General features: G+C 39.5%; 1 protein-coding gene across 1 annotated transcript in view; it reads right to left on the bottom strand.

Moving 5' to 3' along the window:
• Positions 1 to 21350, bottom strand: part of CHIC2 (cysteine rich hydrophobic domain 2) — a 31670-nt gene extending 10320 nt beyond the window's left edge. Inside the window, exons 1-4 of the mRNA XM_037383148.1 lie at positions 21040 to 21350; positions 13866 to 13920; positions 13567 to 13722; positions 52 to 108 (exon numbers count right to left, since the gene is read on the bottom strand). Of these exons, the coding sequence (XP_037239045.1) occupies positions 52 to 108; positions 13567 to 13722; positions 13866 to 13920; positions 21040 to 21158 (387 nt within the window). The 5' untranslated portion in view covers positions 21159 to 21350. The remainder of the gene's footprint in view (positions 1 to 51; positions 109 to 13566; positions 13723 to 13865; positions 13921 to 21039) is intronic.
• Between the last annotated feature and the right edge of the window lie 2136 nt (positions 21351 to 23486).

The following is a 23486-nucleotide window of genomic DNA, read 5'->3' as shown; positions in this document are numbered from 1 at the left end:
ACTGTGCAATTCAAACTCCAACAGTACGAAGCTGCTCCCTGCGGCACTCACCTTGTGGTATAACCTATTGTTTTCCCATTCTAATAACTTCTCAATCGATCTTCGTGTCTGGAAGACAAATGAGAAAGAATTTTACTCTTGACTGGTTTTAGAAAAACTTTGTTTTGCAGCTGCTTTTGTGTGAAAAGGAGAGAGGTACAGGACAGTGACTGAGTACAGGGTGGTCCGTAGTACTATCAAAACTTCTTTGGTATTAAATAGTAACTAGAACAGAAACAACATTTTATGACGCCCAAATAACTATGTTCAACCATTCTGGAACAAAAACTATATGCTTTCTGGATCTTATAGCAGTTATAACTTTAAAACCACGGAAATTTTGAAGTGATCCAAGTATCAAAGCAGAAACACTGATCGCCCAGTATCCATCTATATGGATGTTGCAAATGTTGCAAACTATTTTGCAGTGCTGTAGGTCAAGTATAAATACGGAATACTGCAAACAAAAGAGAATTTTTTTGTTACTTTTATATCCAGATTTTAGAGACTGAAAACGAAATGCAGAGTTACAGTAAACTGCACAAATCAGTGTTACTAAATGTGTGATGTATAAAGAGCAAACCCAACATACAGGATCCTAAAGCAGTTTTACTGCTTATGTCTACACCTGACACTTCAGAGAGTCTTGAAAGCTGTTCTGCACAGCTTTTTAAGATCGTTCATGCTAGTATTAAAGGACATTCTGTGCTGTAAAGTTTCACAGTATTTGGAATATAATTATTCAATTATATTTACATTTGAGAAATACATACTGACATTTATGGTCATTTGACTGCCAGAATATACACTGCTTAGCTCTAAATGGGATTTGCTACTGACTGAATAAAAAGAGGATAATTCATGGTGCCAGGTGTTATGATGAGACCAACAGAGCTGCAGGTGCAAAAGGACAGAGCAATGACAAGGATCAAATACAACTTAGTGCAGCTGCAGCTCCCTTACAAGGCAGAGAGGGGTGAGGGGAAGGGATAAGAAAGCATCTTGCTGTTACTACTACAAAATACAAGTACTGTAAATGAACCTTAACAAATCAAACTAAATGCTGTCATGAGAGACAAGAATGTCTGAGTAAAATAAAAATTAGACAGCAAATTATTCATTTCCCACCAAATATTAACATCTTGCCATTCAAACATCAGTTTCTCTCTAGTTTAATATCAAAGTGGTTGTGGAGAAACACATCTAAGCACGTACTGTGGTCACATGATTAAAAATTAGATCATTGCTATCTATGAGTAATCACTACACTGAATTTTTTTTATGTTTTATTTTAAAAAGCACAAGTCAAGGAATTATCAGAAGGTGTGTGTGTGCCAGTGCCTAATTTATCACATCAATTGGGAACTGAGTATTTTTGGGGTTATTGTTATTATTATGTTTTTAAAGACAGTGCCCTTTAACAATAATCAGTAGACCTCACTTGTTTCTTTGTAAAGATAGCCTTTTAGAGTCTGCTCTCCTTTTAAATGAAAATAGGGCAGCAGTTATGGTCACACTTTTGTTAATTTAGTTGCCAGTCAGCTCCAAATCAAAAGAAAATAAGGCTGCAGAGTGTAATTAACATTCAGTTCAGTCGTTTTGTCCCTTGTCTAGCCCCCAAGCTTTGTTAAAATTGCCATCTGAATGCTGAAGGCTGTAGGGAAATCGATTTGATTCTAATCGCACCATGAAAAGAACATGATCTAACTGCTTTCAGCCCTCCGTAAATCTGTACTAGGTCTTTAGCACAATGCAACTTCCAATTTAAAAAGCACTGAATGTCTCGTCAATGACTTTGTGAAGAAAAAAGAACAAGGAGCAGACATAAAAATTCCAATAGTTGTTTAAGCATTAAAGTTCATTTGCATCACAGCAAACCTGAAAAGGGCTGACCTCTCAAACCGCCTCTCAGGTCTATGAAGTTGTAGCCTTGACAAGCTCACATTGACAGAGCTCATTGACTCTGAAAGGCTACTCTATCAATGGTGAAAAATGGCAATAGGTTCTACTCTGAGCAGGCATCTGCCTGCCCACCCGCTGCTAAACCAATGGCAAAACTGATTCAAAACCTGAATCTACCTTGTAATCTTCCTTTCCAGGACCTTTTAATAATAGATTAAGATCACTATACAATTTAATTTCATTGTTTGCCCCAAGGAGTGTGGAAAACATCCAAGCTTTTCAAATTCCAATAAAATTACATATATATTGCAATACATACGCATAAATATGAAATTGATAGGTAGTTACGTACTATTAATTGGTTTATTTAAATAAGCCAGTTTAAAGTCATTTGACTAGCATGAGATAAAAACGCATGCAGCCTTGAAACCACGATTATTTATGTTCCCAGAGCCTTAAATACAATCCTTCCTGTAGTATAATTTGGGGTAGTCATAGGTCCCAAATCACTCCATACTATCAATACAGAAATGTTAATGAAAATTAGACTGTAAAATATTTCTGCAAACCTCAGAGCCTGGAATAAAAAGAAATTACTTAAACAGCATTGCACAATTCACTATAGTAAGTTTTCTTCCTACTTGACAGGTGAAAAAAAGCACTTGCACGTGCAGCTTAATTAATCACTGCTCTTGACATCTCAGTGATTTACAGTGAGGAGCAGGTGAGGATATACAAAACCAGAAAGGAACACTTGATTTGAGTGTAGCATTTCCAGCACACTAGGATGACAAGCTTATATATTCTATCAATGGTGTACAGAAAAACCCATACAGCAAATTATTTGTTAGCCACAACAAAAGCACAAATTAAGTGGAAGAGAGACTTGCTTATTAGGAAGATTTAATACTAGCCAGCTTTTAAAAATTTTTTCTTAAAAAACCCAATCCAAAATTTGAGCAGCTAAAACTGCAATTCAAGTACGCCTTTTAGCATACCAATGATAAGAAAGTATGCTTTGTAACACACTCTGTATAAAAAGCAGATAGTCTTTAATGTTATCCACAGAATTTTGCAAAACAGACCTCTTCAATCAACTATCTAGATGCAATGTTTAATGAAACATTCCTGTAAAATAACTCATTATTTAAAGATTTTTGACAGTGTCTTTTTGAAAAGTCAAGCTACCAAAAGAGCCCAACTCAGAATACACTCTCACCAACGCTTATTGTCCCCAATAAAGTAAAATACAGTTTTGCCCTTAAACATGGAAGGAAAAAAAAAAAAAAAGGAAGTACGAACTTCTCATGCAGAAACAAGGCAGTATTTAATACAAATAGCGTGCTACCTGTATAACCAACTGCAAGACCTTTCTGTTACACCTTTGCAGTGTCTAGTGAAGTTAGCTTACAATTCCAAATGCAGTTATGATCTGGACTGGGAGGCTGTGCAGCCACACGGTCCCCTCTTGCAGTGCATGACCTGGAACATGCACGCTACACTAAACCAAACTACTGAATGAGCCAAAGCCCCCTCAACTCCCACTGTAAATCAGTAAATGACTGGTAGAGTATTAAACAAAAGGATCTTACAGGACTCCCAAAGCAGTGCTAATGTGAGTACTTCCTGTTGTCTTGTGAGGAAACAACATGGACATTAACTACAGGATCCTCCACCATCAATTTTATTTGTAGTTCTCTGGGAACAACAAAAGAATCTCCCCGTACATGTATTTCATCTTTGACTTCTCATGTGAGAACTCCAAAACATATGTTCATGTAGTGCAACATTAGTCCAATAAATAGTATGTGGAGATGTTCAAATTCCTTCATACAAAACTTCAGTACAATCAAGTATTAATAATTCTGAATAGTGCTCTGAAAAAATACACCTTGTGCTCAAATTTCAAAATACAAAGAGAATAATTGAAGCAGATTTTTTTTGTTGACTCTCATAAGGCCAGAATTTGTATTATACCCCATAGAAGAAAGGCAAAAGATCCTATCAGAGGTCTGAACTATACCATCTCCACTCAATCAAAAAGAAATGATAGAAGCAGTAATTTCTGTTCATTCTCCAAAGACACATCTGACTACAAAATTTATACCCAAGTAATTTAGTTATCAGCACAAACAATGAAACATACAGTTAGAAGATAACCGAATCACACAACTGTATGCTTACTTTCAACATGTCAGAACATCCCCTGAGTCAACACTGAGGCCTGTATCAATGCCATGAAAATGCCAAAGCTGTACTTGGAACACACATAACTGAATTACATGTATCTTTATCTCTGCTGAGGAAGTCCTCACCTTGAACAAACTGAATCACAAATAAACCCTTCAGAAACTACAAATTGGCAAGATTCCCATCTTACAGAAGAATTCTCTATTTGTGAAGGGCAAAGATGACAAAGATGAAACCTTAGTTGATTTCAGATCCTGACATCCTGGAATACCTACTTCAGCACATACAGTAGTTTGGAAAGGTGTCTGTTCAACCACTGAGGTGTATCTTGCATCACTTTTCCTATTAATAGCCAGGGTATTTGAGACTACTGTAAGGGTGCTCAACCCAGAAGCCACTGCAGCATCCACACAAGTCAGTGAGTGAAACCCATTCTACATGGATTGAAGAACATCTGGAAATACATGTAGCATTCTGGTGCTTTTTGTACAATTCTGAAATAACTGCCTTGTCCAACAGGTTTACTACTGCTGCATCTTGTCTTACCTTATAGAAGTGGGCAGAAAGTGAGCCCAGACAAAAGCACAGATCAGAGCACCTGATCAGGCAAGGAGAAATATAATCAGCAGAATTCTAAAGCAGAACTGACAACATCAAGCTGAGCTCAAGAAACTTCCAGTTCTAAAAGACAGTCCTGAGGATATTGTCCCAAATCCTCACATGATCAATAAACTGGCCTAATTTGTATGGGTCTCAACCCTGGGTTGGTTCATCAGAGAGATAAATTTAAAGTTTAATGAATCAAATCCGATCAATTACTTTCCAGAAAGGTCTCTTCCACCACTTTGTCTGCTGATATAGAGGAAAGCAGCATTGTTTGACATCACTGCATGCAACAGTTTTTAGTATCTAAGCCAAAGACTATTCTTCAGAGACGCTGGTTATCTCAATTCTCAAACTCTAGACTGTTTAAGAAAGCACTAAAGCCATGAAGCATGTGGAGAATGGAAAAGGTACACAGAAACATACACCTCCATGCATATTATCCAGGAGTACCATGGAGAACATCTTGTAGTATTATCACCAACATATTAACTGATAGATAAGTATTTTCCAAAGTCATTTTGGTGTGTAGTACAAACATGTGGCAGAGAGAAAATATCAAGGAAAGTTCCTAAAAGTTGATTACAGAAGTCTCATACATAAATGTCCTCTCAAATATAGACAAGCCAAAAGACTCAAGATGCTAACTTGGTATTTCAGCCACTGGATAGTTTAGCTGTTCTGTAAGAGCTAAGTCACCAAGTAAGTATGGCTAACTACTTTCTGTAATGAGGTGACAACAACTAGAACCAACCATTGTGGAAACTTCACACCATAGAGAAGCCTTGTAGAAGAAATGGTCTCAACCTTAGCAAAATTAACACGCTTCCCTTGAGAAGGTTTAATTGAGATATGGAAAAACACATTTCACAGGCAGACAGATGTTGAACTGATCTGTGAATGTTGTTACTTGAATTTGTAAGTAAAGGTTTCTAACTTTTATTCTAGGATTTAATTGTAGCTCTGATTCTCTGTCATTATAAGGAAACAAAACCCATGAAGCTTCGTTCTCTCCAAACAAATTATTCAAATCTGGCCATCGCAATCCAAAGTGCCCACCTCCTGCTCAAGGACATTCTCACAGAAAGGGCCACAGAAAACGAACATGCAAAATGAAACTGACCATAACAGGGATGAAAACAGGATTGAATCTCCACCAAATATCTCATCTGGTGTCATCCACTGTGGGAAATTATAAACTGAACATGGATGAAAATCCCACCTTCATCTCCTCTTTTAAGGTTACAGTCGTGTTAATTTGGGTCTCCATCACTTATTTCCAAAATATCCAGTAGTATGCTATGGAACATAGTTCAAGGCCAGCACAGGTGGAGAAACTGAAGATTCTCAGGTTACATCTCTATTAGCAAATGAAACTATGCCCAGAAACATTCCCATTCACTTGAAGCCAGCTGGCAGAGAGCAGCTTACATCTGTATCAGTAAATTTTCATAACCTCCAAACCACTCAGTGCATTCTGATAATGCCTAGGAATTGTTACACAAGACAGACTCAGAGCCTGCCAGGGACCTCTCCAAGAGTACAAATTACAAAGCACCAATTCCTAGGAACGTTCCCAGGTTTAATTTATTAGTATGTAGGAAGCCTTTGACTCCTGCTGTTAGGAGTGTCCAAGGGCAGGCGCCAAGAATGGAGGAGAAGCTACACAGCCAAATAAACCAAAAGGTAGCAGAACTTGACAAAATAATTCTAGAAGGCCCTGTAAAATCCAACGCTTCACTACTGTGTGTGCTGAAGAGGATGATCCCTCTGAAAGGGACAGGCTCTACAGTGCCTTGCCCATCTAGGATTGAAACAGAAAATTACAGAATCCCAAGCAGGTTGATCCTGTAGCTAGTTAACCAATTTAGAAAAAATAAATCTGGCTACTTAAATATTTACCATCATCATTATTGCTCCAAATTCAACAATTTATTCCAAAATTCAGCAAAAATAATTTTTATGAGGAACAAAAATGAAAATATCTAGTCACTTTCTACTTCACATGTATGTTTGGTACAGTAGAAGGCTTATCAACTCCTTCAGTCTACTCTTTCACAGAACTGCCGCCCCAATCCTTCCAACTATTTTGTCAGCAACGTGTTTCTTGAACTACCGGGGTTGGTTCTTTTTGTGAAATAACAAGTTACTTTATGTATACATAGTGCTTGAGTTACTGACAGTGCTTCACTTACATAGAAAATAACATTATACCCTGATTTGTTTAATAAAGTGAAAAAGCGAGCACATCTCAGAGCAAGATTACTTTGAGGAAAAGCAAGAGGCAGCCCAGAAGCATCGCTACATCACACTTCCCAGCATCCCATTCCAGTTTTGTTTGTTTTACAGTAACATAGACTAACAAGTTCTTGTTCAGTGAAGTACTTTCTACTTATTTTATCATATGAATTTCAGATAACGTTGTATTCTAATATTTTCCTCAGTGTTTGCATATGCTCCCTATTTGGCATCATCTACAAAGATGTCTTGCTAAAGACAAAACCCTAAAAATTACCCTTCCTAACCTGATTTCCAAATCTGACAACTAGCTAGACAATTTTTAGCATGCTACTTCAAAACAGCTCTATGCAAATTTCAACTAGCTCACATTTGTTTTTTCAGGAACGTGTCAAATTGGACAGGAAAAGCAATACAAAAATGAAACCACTGCATTATCTATGGCTCCCTCTAGATACCTTAGCCATCACAATGTAAAAGGTGCTGTAACATGGAAACATTAATCCTACATATACTATTTGAATTAATATTAGAATGTTTACAGATATAATTTTAATTACAAATGCAATTATATTTCAAATATCATTTAGAATATTCACTATAGAAGCCAAAGATATATGCTGCATTTAAGATGAATATAAATATTAAGAATATATGAAATTACAAATTTAACTTTAAATACCTTTTCTAAAAATATTAACGGACTTGCATTTGAACTATAAAGAAACGAACTAGTATTTTCTGATTTACTTGTATTTGTAAGTATTTTTCATGCCAATCTTATTGCCCCGCCCACCCAAACAGGTTTGCAAATTAAAAGACATGGCAGAACTACCTGCTCCCACACCTCACTATGCACCAGCTCACTACTCTACCCTTTAGGAAAGCACATAAAAACCCGATAAACATTTACAGGGTGCTCTGAAGGAAACAAAATCTGATTTCAGACATAGGAAAAAAAAAATCAGAGCTATACACATGATTTCACATTTATAGTGTCCTACAAGCTTTCAGTACTTGAAGGACTTAAGTGACTCTTCTGACCAAAATCATAGTGAACAATTTTTAAAGAAAAATACACCAGATCTGAATCTTCTGGCTCTTTTATTTCACAGCTAATACTGAAAAGAGACATGATTTTAAAAGACCTCTGAATATATTTGAAGGCAATGGTCAAAAATGCATATTTGATACAATACAAGCACTACTTAAGAAAAGTTTTACTAAGCTGACTAGAGCCAATATAGAGATTACATGTGTTCTGGTTAGGATAAACACAACAAAACACAGTACAATTTTAAAGATTCTTCCAAACTGAACGACAATGTAAATTGTCACAGTAAAGACTTCAAAAACAAGGCACCTTCCTGTCTTCTGTAATTGCCTTGAAGAACTGCTTAGAAAAGCATTACGGTATTAAGAGCATCTCCAGTGCCAAGTCCCTGGCAGTCAGGCAGAGGACAAAAATATACATTTCCTTCAGTTTTGAAAATAAATGTAATGTATTCATAGCTTTAATAAACTGAGCTAATGTAGTTTAACATCAGTATCATCCACTGACAAGCAAGACTACTGTATTTAAGAAAATTCATTCCAGCTCCTCTACCGCATTTAATTTAATCAATACTTTGGAAGTTATAATTAGGTTATGTTTATACAGCATTCTGAAAATGTAAACTACTATGTAAGTGACAACTAACGATGAGGCTTAAGCAGCATTCATCAGCTTTGTGTGAATTCACAAACAAAAAAGTAGCTCTTGAAAGTATTACTAGAGATTGCTATTAAATATCTCATTCTGTTCATTTTAAAAGATTGCCCATGAACCTTCTGAAACATGCAATTTACATGTAAAATACTGGCTTTGAAGAAATCTAGCAGTACTGCAATTCTATCATAGCTTTCATTGTTACAGTTTCTGTTGAAATTATTTATCCTATTTACACACTGTGAACTACAGCATTTAGTTAATACTGAAAATGAGTGTCAATTCATTTGAAAGAGTGGCTTCAAATGGGCACCTCAGCCTGTAGTGCTTTTTGAATTATAATTCACTATGTCATTCTTTTTATTTAAAGAACAATAACTTAAAGACTTAATGTTCATGTGTACAATCCGGAACTTGTCCCAGAAAGGATGGTATAATCTATGAGTAAAACTGCTGATGATCACCGACAATGTAGATCTGCAAATGAGGAACTATTTCCTGTAACTTTCTTGCAGCTTTTATTCATTAAAATCAAATCAAAACCACATAAAAGGAGAAGGGCAATAATATATTGAATCAAATTAAACATTTATTCTACCGGTGAAGAGTAGCATGCTTTTTCTCAAAAAACTCTATGCACAAGAAGGAATGAAGCAATACTGTACAAAGACTTCCAAAACTAGCACTGAACAAAGCACTAGGAAGAAAAATACAGTGAAGGGAAAGCCCTCATAGCATGGAAATATATTAAAGTGATATAATTAACAATTAAGCTTACAAACATCTGACTTAAATTCCTAGTTTGAAGCACCTGCTGATTTAAGGAGACAAACCCATAACTTATTTTTCACTGCACAAAAATAAGCACATTCCCATTATACACAAACTTTCAGAAATTGCCTGTAATTTCAGAATTCATATTTACATTTGTGAGAACAGTCCCACATTAGAATTTAATAAGTCAATGGAAAGCAGTAAAAATACAGAACACAGAGAAAAGTTAAAAGATAATTATTCTAACTTCAAACACTCTGAAGCTGCAGCTTCTTTTTTGTCTACAAGAACCTCAAAAAATATTTCTCTGAAAAAGAGCTACAAACTATACCAAGCAATTTAAGAACATGGTAGATTGATTTAGCCTCATTAAAACAAGCATTTCTTAATTGGTCATTCTGAGAAAAATTACTCTGCTGTATTAAAAGTAAGCAGTTGTATAGTTGAAACTGTTGTTTCATTTAATAAAAATCTTTAACTTAAGAAACATGCCCACTTGTTAACTCACTGTATAGGCAACAAAAAGTTTTTGTTTCTAAAAGATTTTTTAGTTTCAGCAGAAAAGGGCAAAGATGAAGGCTGTCTATTTTTATTGTGTGATTACAGCATGTTCTACACAAATTTCAGTTCTACATGGAATACTCCCATCCTGCTTTCAGAAATCAAGCCAATTATATGGTCTTGGGAGTCTTTCGTGATCGCTGCAGCAAAGGATGTAACAGGCCAGCTCCAACTGTCCTTTCACTAGGAATCACTTAGACAAGGCTGAATTAGCAAAGCTTTCTGGGCAATACTTCCAAGACAAGTGCAGGTACTGTAAAATAAGTAATATTTTATTTATTGTTAATCTTTTATCATTGTTTTACATTATGAGTGCCAGTGGGAAACAATCCACTGTATGTAAAAGCTGAAAGGAAGAAACAGGCACATCAGCCTGGATTCCTGTTTCCTCAAGTGAATCCTGGCTGTTGTGACTATACCTATGGCTGAAGTTTGGCTCGTGAAAGGACATTTAAAGAAGTAAAAGCATTGAAGATCATTTGATCAACACAACCCTACTCCAAGACCCAGTAAAGTCAGAGACAAGCAGTTCAAATGTGATTACTTCACACTGAGTAAGTCTTCTACATATCAGCAAAACTGTGACACTAGCAGCAAATCAAACTAGTCTGTGGATTTAATATTTTAATTTTTTTAGTGGAAGATTATAAAATTGCTTCTTGTCACAGTTCTACTGGAATCTACTAAAGCAAATTACAGATCAGAACCTAGATGAATCAGGTTGCATTTACAACTGCTGTCAATTTGCTGAGCAGCTGCAGGTAATTCACACCATGCACTGTCTCTCACTTTCCCCACTTCTAGGAAAATACGTATGAGTATTTTCCTGCACTTGTCATAGCACTCTGACATAAACTGATAGAAAGTCCTGTATAAAAGAAAAATCTGGCAAGCTTGTAGATGCAATTCAGTACTGAGATCTTAAAGGGTACAAAATCTGTAATTCCAGGTAAGAGGGATTTAAAGGATTTAAATCACCTTGTACTTTCCTGATTTGGGTCTACCAAGAAATAAAGTCAAATCCACCCATACCCACTCAAGCAACTCAAGTGGCAGTAACTTTTCACTGCTTTTCTGTGAGTAGTAGCCCTGGCTAGAATCATTGCAAATTCCTCTGCTTGTTTCCTATACTAGAATTCGCAAATACATCCCAGAAAATATTCCACAGCTTTCCTCCTTACCTCCTTTACCAGAGGAAAAAAAAGTCTTTCCTAGCCAGGTCCAGGATTAAGAGTTATAGTTTGGGAAAGCATTCTCATCCCCTTCAGTTTGTCTTCAGGAACACAAGTTAATTCTTTTCTATGTTATACTCTTCCAGATGCCCAACTGGCACCAGGTTCTGGATTCTTTGTCTGACAGACAACCCTCTAAGCAGCCATCCATTTGCTCAGCCTGCTGATACAGACAACCAATGTCACAAGATGTAAAGTCTCCAGACTGACTTAAATTATTTTCATTCTGGAAGAATAACCACAGTTCCTAAACAAAGGTATTCAGTGCCATGCACAGTGTCACAAGATACTGTGTTTAGGCAGCTGAGTCTTAACCTCAATTTCACTAATGCTGGACATCCAAGCCTGAGCCTGACTCACCCAGTCTTAAATGCAGGAAAAGGTGCAAAGAGGTCCTTAAAGGTCTCCTGGTACCAGCTTTAACAGGAAAAATGCAACATTTACTGACAGTCTGGGCCATACCTCTAGGATAACTTCCAGAACTTCAACCCCAAGTTTCTGTCCTTACTCCTGCTGTTTATTCTCTTTCAAAGACTCTTCTGTCTTTATGCAGTCTGTGTATTACAGCAACAATTACGCCACTAACTTCCTTCCAGCATCCTCTGAACAGAGTATTCAGGTTTTGAGGGTTTTTATTTCTTTTTTTCAGATTTATCCTTCTGGATGGAAGCTTACTTTAACTCCTATCCCATGCGAACACCAATGGAAGCACTTCTTTAACCATTCTTTCACTGGGTTCCCACACAGAATCTCCTTCCCCAGCTTCAAACACTGTCTTTTGGCCCCAGATGCTACAAGTCTTTTCTCTGACTTTGTTTAACAATGGATAAAGAGTTGATTATTGGTGATTCCTGATAGCAGATTAAGAAGCCCCAGTTTAGAAGATGAGGGCTTGTGGCATCAGTCCCTACCATGTTACGTGCTGCTATCATTTCCTGCTACAACAGCATATTACGTGAGAAAAATGTGTCAAGCTAAAGAGCGCCAGAAGCTTTCTCCTTTTGAAGTTAAATATGGACAGTAGCAATGCAAGCTTTCCTTGTCTTTGTAAAAAAAGAGGTATGCCTAGAACAGTAGTCTTCTCTGCAAGCTAGTTAAGTCACCAACTCATCTGCTGAGGCAATCAGCAAATTCTTATTTCTTCTAACAGACTTTTAGGCTATGGAACATACAACCATGCTACAGGAAACTTACTAGTTTGTGATAGTTTAAATATGGACAACCTGCTATACTTCACACTTATGCCAACATTTTTGTATTTTTTTCTCCACAGACTACAACATTACCAGGCGGCTTTTCTACCTTATTTTGTATACAATTAAAACCAGCCTTAAGTAATCACTCAAAGGGACTAACACAGAAAGTTAGACGATACAAAAATGCATGCAGGTTGTTATGATCAGTGTTCATCCCATAAATATTTTTTCAAAATGCCTTGATTTACCAACTCTGTAAAATGAGGACTTTCATAAAGAAAATCAAGCCATGTTCAGTGTACCGACTTGTACATAACTGGCAGCATTAGGAGGTATCACAAGAGAGAATATACACAAGCTTTGCCATGAAGCAGAAAAATGAACAGGACTAATAGTGAGGAGAGGATGGGGAGACACAGAGACTTCTTGCAAAGCAGTGAAATACGACTAGCTAAAGGCAATTTTTACACACATGAAAACAGAAGAGATGGGAGGGCAGCCTAATTAACAGCACTGAAGGAAAGGAAGTGAAAAACAGGCATATGCAATGAGCTTCTGTTGAACAATACACAGTGCCAAGTGTACACAGGCAAAACAACTTTCTAGTTCTTAATGTGTAAAAACAAACACAAAAAAAAAATCTTACTCATCTACAGCTTCAAAGGAAAACCCAGAAAGAAAAAAAATTATTATTACATTTTTATATTTTTTTTAAACAAAAACATATGGCTATTTGGGCCACAGTGTAACGAGAAGCTTCTCAAAACAAACTGCCACTAAATCACTGTCAGATTCTGATAATCCCAAACAACTTATTACAGAGAAGATGCAGCTATTAAAAAAAGTATGTTGAAAGCTACTTCAGTAATAGTAAGTGCTGTACAGTCCATGGTTCTAGCAGAGATATTCAGCTATACTACCACTCAGTTAAAAGCTCAATGTCTGACTGGTGTCTGTTGGTAGCTTTAACCAGCATGACAGACAACTGTTACCAAAATGTATGAAATCAAACTAATTTAAGTAAGTTCTAGCATACAGTTTTTAAAGGTCGGGGAGACAAAAAAATTGCAACAAACCCAGTACAATTCTAACTATCAAAAATTATATTAATAGTTCAACTTACTCTTTTACTGAGGCAGATAACTGGCCACATACTACAACCTAAAGTGCAGCAGCAGCAAAGGCATCCACATAGTAGCCATCGTACATTAACTGGAAGGTTCTTCTTAAGACAACTGTTAACTCTACTGATGCTGGCTTTAAATTCCTCAGGTGCAACCTACAAGGGAAAAAAAATAAAAACCAGAAAACAAACTAGTCCCACAGCAGTGCTATTTATTACTTTTACAGTGGTCTATACCTGGAACTCCTGTATTTGTAATAAAATCTTAACATATCAAATTCCTACTCTCAAACACTCACCTTTCCAGTTAAAGATGAAGGAAATTCTGCTTCAAATTTGTTGCTTAGTCCAAACCTGCAAAAACAAAATTAAATTCATACCAAAATTATCAATAACTCCAATACATGCCACAAGTTACAAGCACGTCATAATACTCTCAGCATTTGTATCACAACAACATTATTTTCAGGAAAAAATGGTTGTTATTAAAATTCCTAAAATTATCTTAACAAACAAAAGCACACCACCATACAGTTTAAAATCCATCTTGCCTATAGTGTCTTCTTAAAGTTCTGTTGATACTGTTGACCCATCCCAAACTCAGCAAAATCTTTATAAGCAATTGTGGCAAGCATGAAAAGTGAAGAGAAGTACTTATGGGCAGAAGGTAAATTAAGGCCATGGCTTGAATTAGCCCCTCCTCCACCAGTACAGATATATCTTGAAGAAAAGCTCATCCTGTGCTATTCCACTCAGGCCATGCTAAGTAACAGTTTTGAGCATAACAATTGAATAAATACCAGCTTGTTTATTCAGAAAAAAATACTGAATAATTCAGAAAAAAGTTTCAGAACACAAAATACTACCTAATAAAATGTTATTTAAATGATAACTAACTTGAAAGAAACATATGTAAAGTTATGAGACAGTCTGAGATGAGCTGGAGTTACTGACTATTCTGGTTGCAGAAGATCTAGAAATTAAAAGAGTTTCACTTTGTCTTACAGCTGGCTGGTTGGGTTCATGAAAGGATGAACCTTGAAGAACATTCGAATATTTTCTGGCATCTGGTCTGGTCAATAACTTCTAATAGGGACTATACAGTCTAACAAAGTCATTAATAAACCTGTGTGACTGCTAATTTGTTAAACAGCACTCAATGTAAAATTTAAGTTGTAATCAATAACCTTCTGATATAAACCAAAGCAGTCTTACTATCAGATACCACAAACAACACAAATCAGAAATTAAACTGCTCAAGGCTAATACTGGCAGCAAGACCTATCACACATTGCTCAGTTGGATGCAGAAAAGCTTATCTGAGTCTTGACAGTTGCAGATTTTAAAGGCATAATTTGCTTTGACAATATGTTTATTGAGCAGCTAGATGTTTCTCAGGGTTTTGCTTTTGGGTTTTTTGTGGGGTTTTTTCTTACTGAACAGAATGATCTGCATGCCAATGGAGAACTTTGTCCAAGTAATCAAATAGGCAGTTAAGTGCTGCACCAATGGTGAGCTGCTATGGAAGGGCTTCACAAAACCCAGTGGACAAAAGGTGACAGATGAGCTTCTGCCTAGATAAAGGTGGTGAATCTTGGGAAAGCTAAACTATGCTTTTGTGACACTCAACTAAAGTTTGGTAGCTACAGCTCAGGAGAAAGATCTTTTGTCACCACTCATGATTCTCTCAAACATCAGCCACTAGAAATAGCAATAAAATACTTGGCACCGCTAGGAAGGTGATTAAGGACAACACAGAGGGCATGGTTTTGACTCTCCATAAAACCCTTGTATACCCACATATTCAATACTGGGTGCAGTTCTGGCATCCACATTTCATGGAGGAGTTGGTAGAGTTAAGAGAAAGCAGAGAGAAGGAAGACTAGTATAATCAACAGAATAAAGCAGCTGCATTAGGAGACTAATAAGGCTGACACTAACTTGGAAAAGAGAAGGCTGAGGGGGTATACGATCAAAGTACAAAGATTCAGGAAGGTAGTGGATAAAGTGAATAATTAACTGTTAATTACCAAATCCCACAACAGAAGGCACTCACTGAAACTAGTCGATCTCTTTAGAACAGATGAAAGAAGATGCTTCTTTATGCTGCAAGTAGCAAACTTCTGGGTTTGTTTCCACTTGAGATTAGTGACGCAGACTATGCCAACAGATTTGGAGAGGGTACACAAGCTCCATAACAAAAAGACACTACAGTTGAAGTATACATCACCTCACACAATTGCAGATGTCAGAGAATACAAGAAGAATGGACACCAGGAACAGTCAGATTTGCATGCAACCCGTAAGTAGCAATGCCTGTTGCCACAGTTGGCAACAGCATGCTGGGCTAGATTACTTTATGAATTTGATGCTGTAGGCGATTTTTACACGTGGTCTTATGGAAAAATAAACAAGTCATCTCCCTATCATTGACTGCAGGCAGTATAATCATAGAAACATAAAGTGATTTGGGCTGGAAGGCACTGTCAAAGATAATCTAACCCAAACCCTCTGCCACTAGATCAGGTTGCTCAAAGCTCCACCCAACCAGACCTTAAACACTTCCTTAAACACTAATAATGGGACACTCACAACTTCCCTGTGCTACCTGTTCCAGTGCCTCACAACCCACACTGTAAAAAAGGTCCTCCCTATATCCAACCTAAACCTACACTCTTTCTGTTTAAAACCATTGCCCCTTGTCCTGACACCACAGGCCCTGGCAAAAAGTCTCTCTCCATCTTTCTTAAGCCCCCTTTATACAGTGAAAAGCCACAATAAGGTCTCCCTGGAGACCTTATTAACACCTAAGATAATATTTACACCTAATATTAACACCTAAGCATATTTGAGTATTTGTAATTAGCATAGGAGCTCTGCAACTCCCTCAAATCCCTCAAAACTGGTGAAGTAACAAATGAAAGTTGTTAACCAGAGAAACGTGTCAAGTTTACCACTTCAACATAGAACAAAGAAAAACTATACTTAATGGAAACATACCTCTACCATTGAAAATCCCATTGAATACTCCATGATGGGAGGACTATCCACCCTTTCCCCAAAAGAAAGGAGGGGAAGGACTCCAAGCTCAAGATACACAGATGCCATCAGAAGTCTCAAAGCTAAAAGGTGACACCCCTTTACTATGTAATTAATTCATCAAATCAGACAGATGTCTAAAGAGATACCCCTTCAAAGAATGATCTTCATGTACTTGATGCTTCTTCAACATGCGGAAGAGTTTTACTATGAATAATGGAATTAAATAAAAATCTGAGCAATAAGGGAGTGGCTAACCACAAAGATAATTTGATCCAAAGTAGCTCTTGTTAAAAGAACTAAATGAAGCCAAGCCCCTGACCAAGATATAAGACAGAATTTCATCTGTCCCTCTACCCAGAATACTGAGGAAGACCTTTACTCTGGGGCATGAGCAGGTACATCAATGCAACAGGGAAGTCTCCCTGCTGTCAGTTAAGTCACAAAAGTATATCATTCCAAGGAAAGCCCTGCTCAGTCTCATGATGAAGACTGGCTGGGAAATTAGCAGGACAGAAACAACGCTTTTTTATGAATGCATGATCCAAAAGTATTCAAATGTTGATAGCTTCATCAAACACAAGCAAACATTCATGGAGACCACAAAAAGTCATGCCTGACAAAGACAACCTTACTGGAAAGGCTCTAGAGGTATCTGATTTTACAAAAATGCTGAGGTAGAGTGAGGCACAGAAACTACTGGCCAAATACAGTTACACTTTGGTGAAGTTACAAGCAACTGAGACTCCATACTCAAGGCTTGTGGCGATGCTTAATACATGGTGGGCTAGCAAAACTGAAACATGAAAGCTAATTTAACCAGCTACCACTATCACTCTGAGCTTTCCATGTTCCAGTTTTGTCACTATATGCAGGCAGTAAAAAAGGGTGGCTCCATACATTAAAAGCTTTGGTAAGTAATTATGTGATCTCAGTATTATCACTCTTGACTGGAAGCTGCAATGTGGAAACTGAAATACTAGAAACTCCACAGAACACTACCACATCTTCACTGTAAAGACATAACAGCTCCAACAAAAAGGCAGCAAAAAGTGTCTTAAAATCAAACAACCAGTATTTTGGAGATGCATTTCCTCAGACAGCTGTCCTCATATGCAACTTCATTTCTTTTACACAATACTCCCATCTTCAGTGACACATACCCTTCTCTGCTTGCTCTACGCTTTTCCCAGTCTGTATCACGTCTTCAACAGATCCATGCTCACCTCATGCATGAGTACTTTCTTTAACCTTCCTGGAACCTGAAAGAGTGTTTGTTGAACATGACTCTGCTTGAAAGGTTCAGCTGAGTTCCTGCCCTTATGTACAGTGGAGAAAGAAACGGTGAGAGGTGCAATCCTTGAAGTACAGGAGTTTACAGTATAGGACACAGCCAACCTGCAACCTTTTCTCAGCTTGCAGCTCAGATCTTCCTAACACAAACACATGCTATCCTCTTCCTCCTTGTCCTCTCTTATGGGGACACTAAACCATTTTTCCATTGCTTGCAACCATACTCTTAGTTTCATATGTTCTCAACCCTTACAAAATAAAAAGTATTCCACAAATCTTGACACACTCCATCCATAATTCTCACATAACCCTGTTTCCATTCATATGTCCTTGATACAGAGTAAGATTCAAAAATGTATAAGCAGACTTAAGTTTAATATTAAAGAAACTGACTTGGGTGAAAATATGTTTTGTGAGGGTTTTTCCCCCTCCAAACAGTTATCTTGCATCAACACACAATGCACCAAGACGACAAACAGCACAGACAGGCATTCACTAGCACATCACAACAGCTCTCCCTCATTCCAAGACTACAAAAACCTAATAAATCCAGTACTACTAACTAATACAGTCTGGTATATATATGGCACATATGTCTCAACTGGTCAAGGAACAGGAAAGCACAGAAAACAGCCACTGAAAAACACAATCAGACACAATTACCACAAATATTCTCTTCACAATTTCAAACTCGCCATGTACCTCTCTTTCCACCCTCATATGATTTTAGAAGCATGAAATACCTTGGACTTTCAATTCAGTTGTATGTAAAGTTCTACATTTTCTCAGCTTTCGGGTTTCTTGCCATTAGAATTCATCACCTCAGGTTATCAGAAACCAGGTCAAATATTACTCCTGATTACTGAGCTATCTAAACTCTGTTGGTGTGAAAATAGTTTAACTGATTATTTAAATAACATTTAAAAAAAAAAAAGTTTTAGAACTGTGTGCAGCATGCTCCAAACAATGAGCTTTGGAAGAAAACTCTTAGTGTTCATCAAAAGCCCCACACCCTGGAAAGGCAAGGCCTTTGTATGTTTTATTTGGAAAATGTTCACCTGCTTTAATTGCTTTTAACTACCCAGCTTAGAAAGGATGAAATCAAGTAAAAGTAAACATCTTTCCAACATTAATCTGTAGTCACGTAAATGACATATTTCAAACTGAACATTATGACCCCTGTGTAAGATCAGAAAGGATATGACAATAGACTATGAAAAGAGAGTTTCTGTTCAAATACACTCACTGCAGAAGCAGTCAGCAACTTTTTAAACTGCAGAGCCAGGGACAGATCAGTATTTGCTTAACTGCTGATAATTTTTGTCAGACCTTCAAAACACACACATACTTTAACACCAGGCAAGACTAATTCATTATATACACAGGACTTGACCTATTCCTTAAACCCACCAAGTGAATGTTCTGACAGTGATCTAACTTTTAATAATAAGCTTCTCAATCAATGACAAAAAAAAAGTTATAGGCTGTACAAAGGTAGAAGTGGCTGATGCTATTTAGTGAACTGTTCAGACCTGGTGCAATAAAGAAAGTAGATGGAGATCAGCTGCCTGATTTTGGAGGTACATGTTCATATTTCATTGCTCATCCAAAACCTAAAGAACAAACATTTTAAGGAAGATCTTAATAACTAGCTAGTGACCACTAATGAACAATTAATGAGGCAACCATCTTTCAACCACAATGCCCTTACTAGTCACAGACACTATGCAAGCTTCTTCACATTCCACTAACGGGCCTTGATCTTGTCTCGCACAACTTACTTCTGGTATTGGAGAAGAAACCATTCTGTGCCTCCATTTCAGTTCTTTACACTTTCGCATTTGCTAATATGAAAACTATCTAATTGTGGGTTTCCTCTGTTTACCAGATACAGGCTACAACTACCAGCTTATTTTCAGAGAAGTCACTGGATGGTAACAACTTCTGTTTACAATAAACAGTCATATGCTGAACACTTCAGTTACATGCCTCTGATCCTTTACGGGGTGTCCTCAGCCTCTTGCCCATCCACATCCTTGCAGCCCTCCAAATCTCCCTCATTCTGTCATGTCTCACTTCCTGTTTTTAACCAGACAGCAAACTGCACTGCCCAGCTGTTAGTATTACTTAATGTCAACCAAGTATTAAAGCAGTAAGGTACCAAAGTGCCACAAAACCAATATAATTTAACCCCAGATTTCTGGACAGGTCAGTATCTGAAAATCAGGAGAGTTCATGGGACTCAAAACAACAGACCACAATACCTTCAACTTCCACGCCTCTATTGTAAGCCTAGTCCTACTGAACAGTGAATACTAAAAAAAAAAAGTTTGTACTGCTGCATTTCGTCTCCAGGTCGATATTTCAGCATCTGAAACTGTACATCATAATGGACAACTACTACACTTCAGAAGAGTGAGCCTGACAGAACTGACTGAAGGGAAGATACACTCATCTGTTACATTACTGAGAAGTCCTACACTAACTCCTGGTCACTTGCTGCCAGATTGTCAGACACACCAAATATGCACAAAACAAAACTCACAGCTGCTCCCGTGTTAAACACTGTGAAACAACACCTATCAATCACAGCTCAACATGACTTTACATGTACCTATCTGACTCACAGACATCTCTTATTTCTTAAAAGTTCTCAGAGCTATAGTAGCGGCCACATGTTAACTGGGAGTGGGCAACAGATACATAAACAACCCTAAGCAATAGTCCAGGCGGTCATGTGCTGGCACATACCTGCTATACGCAGGGACACGGGGACCTTACTTCCTGACAGCTCATCATTTTGGACAAATACCTCACATTCCTCTGTCAGTCACAGCCCTGTTTCCTCAGCACCTCGTTAGAGGTTTGCACCCGCTTGCGAGCCCCAGGCGGCAGCCAGCTACCCAGCGGGGCCGCAGAGAGCCCCTTCGCAGTTCCACGGACATGGGGGCAACGGGAGGAGGGAAGCAGTACCGGCCCGGTGCTCCCCCAGCCCACCTCCCCGACTCGCCCCAAGCTGCAATCGGCGGCTGGGCGCCCCCGGCCGCCGCCGCCCCCAGGCCCGGCACGCAGCCGCCACCGTCCCGTCGCCCGGGCCTCCACCGCCCGCTCCGGCCCCGCAGGCCCCGGCGCGGCTCTTACACGGTGACATGGCCGGAGCCGCGCACCACCACAGGGTCGGGGGAGTACTTGAGGAGCTGCTCCTCCAGCGCCCGCTCCTCGTCCTCCTCCTCCTCGTAGATCTCGTCAAAGTCCGCCATGGCCGGGCCCGGGCGTCCGCGGAGAGAGAGTAGCCGGGGCGACGCGACGGGTCCGACCGCGGAGGCCGGCGGGAGAGGGCCGGCGGGGACGCACCGGTGCCGGGGCGAGCGGCAGCGAAGCCGCGGCGGCAGCTGAGGAGGCGGCTGCGGCGGCAGCGGCGGCTCCGGGCGAGGAAGCGCCCGTCACCCTCCGCGGGGGGAGGGGGCGAGGGGCGGGGCAGGAACAACAACAACAACATCCGGCCGCGGGGCCCGCCCCGCCCCCGCCCCCGCCCCCGCCCCACCCACCCTCCGCGCGGGGCGGGGCGGGGGCGGAGCGCGGCGGGGCGCGCGGCCGCCCCGATGTAAGGCGGGAGGAGCGCGCGGGCGGCCGTTGGCCCGTGGGCGGGAGCGCTGCCCGCCGCGGGGCCCTGCCCGGCCCGGCCGCGACCTTTCGCGGGCCTTTGAGGGGGGTGTTCGCTTCTTCGAGCCGAGTGTTTGCTTTCCCCTGGTTTTAGCCCCTTTTTGGGCACCAGTGAACAGAAGGAAGGGGTTTAGCGCGCCTGCTGTCAGCTGGGGGGTTGCCCCCTGGGCCCGTTGGCTTAGTTCAATGGGATGGGAGGGAAGTGGGCCATAACCCAGGCCGGCCCGGCCAGGTGAAGGCCAGTGCCACGTGTTCCTGTGTCCCTTGGTGCTGTTGATGTCAGGGTCTACCGACTCCCCAGAAGCCTTTCAGCCCTCTGTGGAAAGCACCGTGCCGAGACCGTTGTTTGCAGGGAGCACAGAGCAGACAAACAATGAAATTGCAGAGGAGTGGCCCCTTTTAGGACTATATATGTGAAAGTTAATCAGAAAACCCTAAAAATGAATGGGACTCTTGTTCTCTCTCTGAAGTTTTGGTATATGTCATAACCAAAACCTGAAGCAAAGGCTGGAAAATGCCAGTGCAAGCATAATGGCCTTAGCAATGGGTGGGCCATCAGCTGTTGTGACAACAGGGGCAGGCAGTGCTGACATGGGATTTAGCAGTAGCAGGGTGACATTTTAAGAAGGGAGAGCAGATCTCTTTTATTTGACAGGGTGGACTAGTGGATCATGTACTTGCAGCAGTATTTAACATATAGATTAGTGCCAGTTATGGGGTTCAGCCCCAAACAGTCAAGAAACTGGGCCTGAATCTGCTTTTCATGAGTGTGAAGAGAATTCTACATTCCCCTTTTCTTTTCTAGCACTTTACTCCATACATCTTAATTACAATAGCCCCTTTCTCATATTAGATCATTTTTCATCTGAAATCTGCAGGTTTTTCCTGTCTTGTCACAGTATATATACTGATTATCTTATTTTCTGAAAGACTACGTTGCCGCTTAATCTCGATTCCTCATAATGATCCTTGTAGCGTATTTCTCAGGAATAAAGTATATACAAAGGTGTGATGGTTCTTACTGCTCTGTAAAACCAGGGTAGAAGCAGTGTGGGTTGTGAGATAGTCTATGACGCTGTCTTTACTGTGAAGGAAAAAAGCAGCACCTTTTACTGTCACACTGGAAAAATGTGACAGTACTTCTGTCACAAGCTGCTCGCAACGGGTTTCATTTCCCAAATAACAGAATTCTACAGAATAACACAGGAATCCCCTGAGTAATAGTTTGCTTTCATACAAGTATGCTTATGTGTGTTTTCTTTACTTAGTCACCGTTCTTGCATATGTGTGTCACATACAGAAATTGGATTTAGCGGGACTGATGACTCATTGCTTCTGTCTAACAGTCCTGAAATTGAGAAAATGGACCAAACTTAATACTGGCAAAAGCAAGAGGAAATCCACTGGTATCAGTGAAGCTATGCCTCCCTGTGCTAGCTCACTCTACAGATGAGTTTGGTAACTTGTTTGTTTTCAGATGACTGTTTCACAGTGGCAGCCATGTAATCAGAGCCTGTGCTGTGCAGCACCATGCTGGAAATCTTGGAAATAACACTGAAGGGGTGAGCTTACCTGCACCACACTTGAGCGCCTGTAGCAGTGCTGCAGGAGCCAACTATCCTGTTTGAGGTCTGAGATCCCTGTGCCGCATGGGGTGACATGCTTGGTTAGCTCGCTTCATGAGCTTGAGATAAGGAGAAAGAAGGTCCCAGGACCCTTGACTAGCTTATTGCATTAGGTGTATTGTACTTACCTAACAAATACCTGTTCCATGGTCTGCTGTTTCCAGCTGTTCAGGATGTGGTAGCCTTTAACGGATGAAGAGCTGTGGCAGATATTAAGCAGAAGTACTAGGTTTCTAGGTTGAGATGCCCATGATGTTTCAGCACGTGTTTTGTAGCACCTGGTGGGCTCAGAGCATTGCA

Source organism: Falco rusticolus, chromosome 1 (genome assembly GCF_015220075.1).
Source record: "Falco rusticolus isolate bFalRus1 chromosome 1, bFalRus1.pri, whole genome shotgun sequence".
Classification (NCBI taxonomy): Eukaryota; Metazoa; Chordata; class Aves; order Falconiformes; family Falconidae; genus Falco; species Falco rusticolus.
Note: the sequence above shows the minus strand (reverse complement) of the source record. Positions and strands in the feature narration are given on the sequence as shown.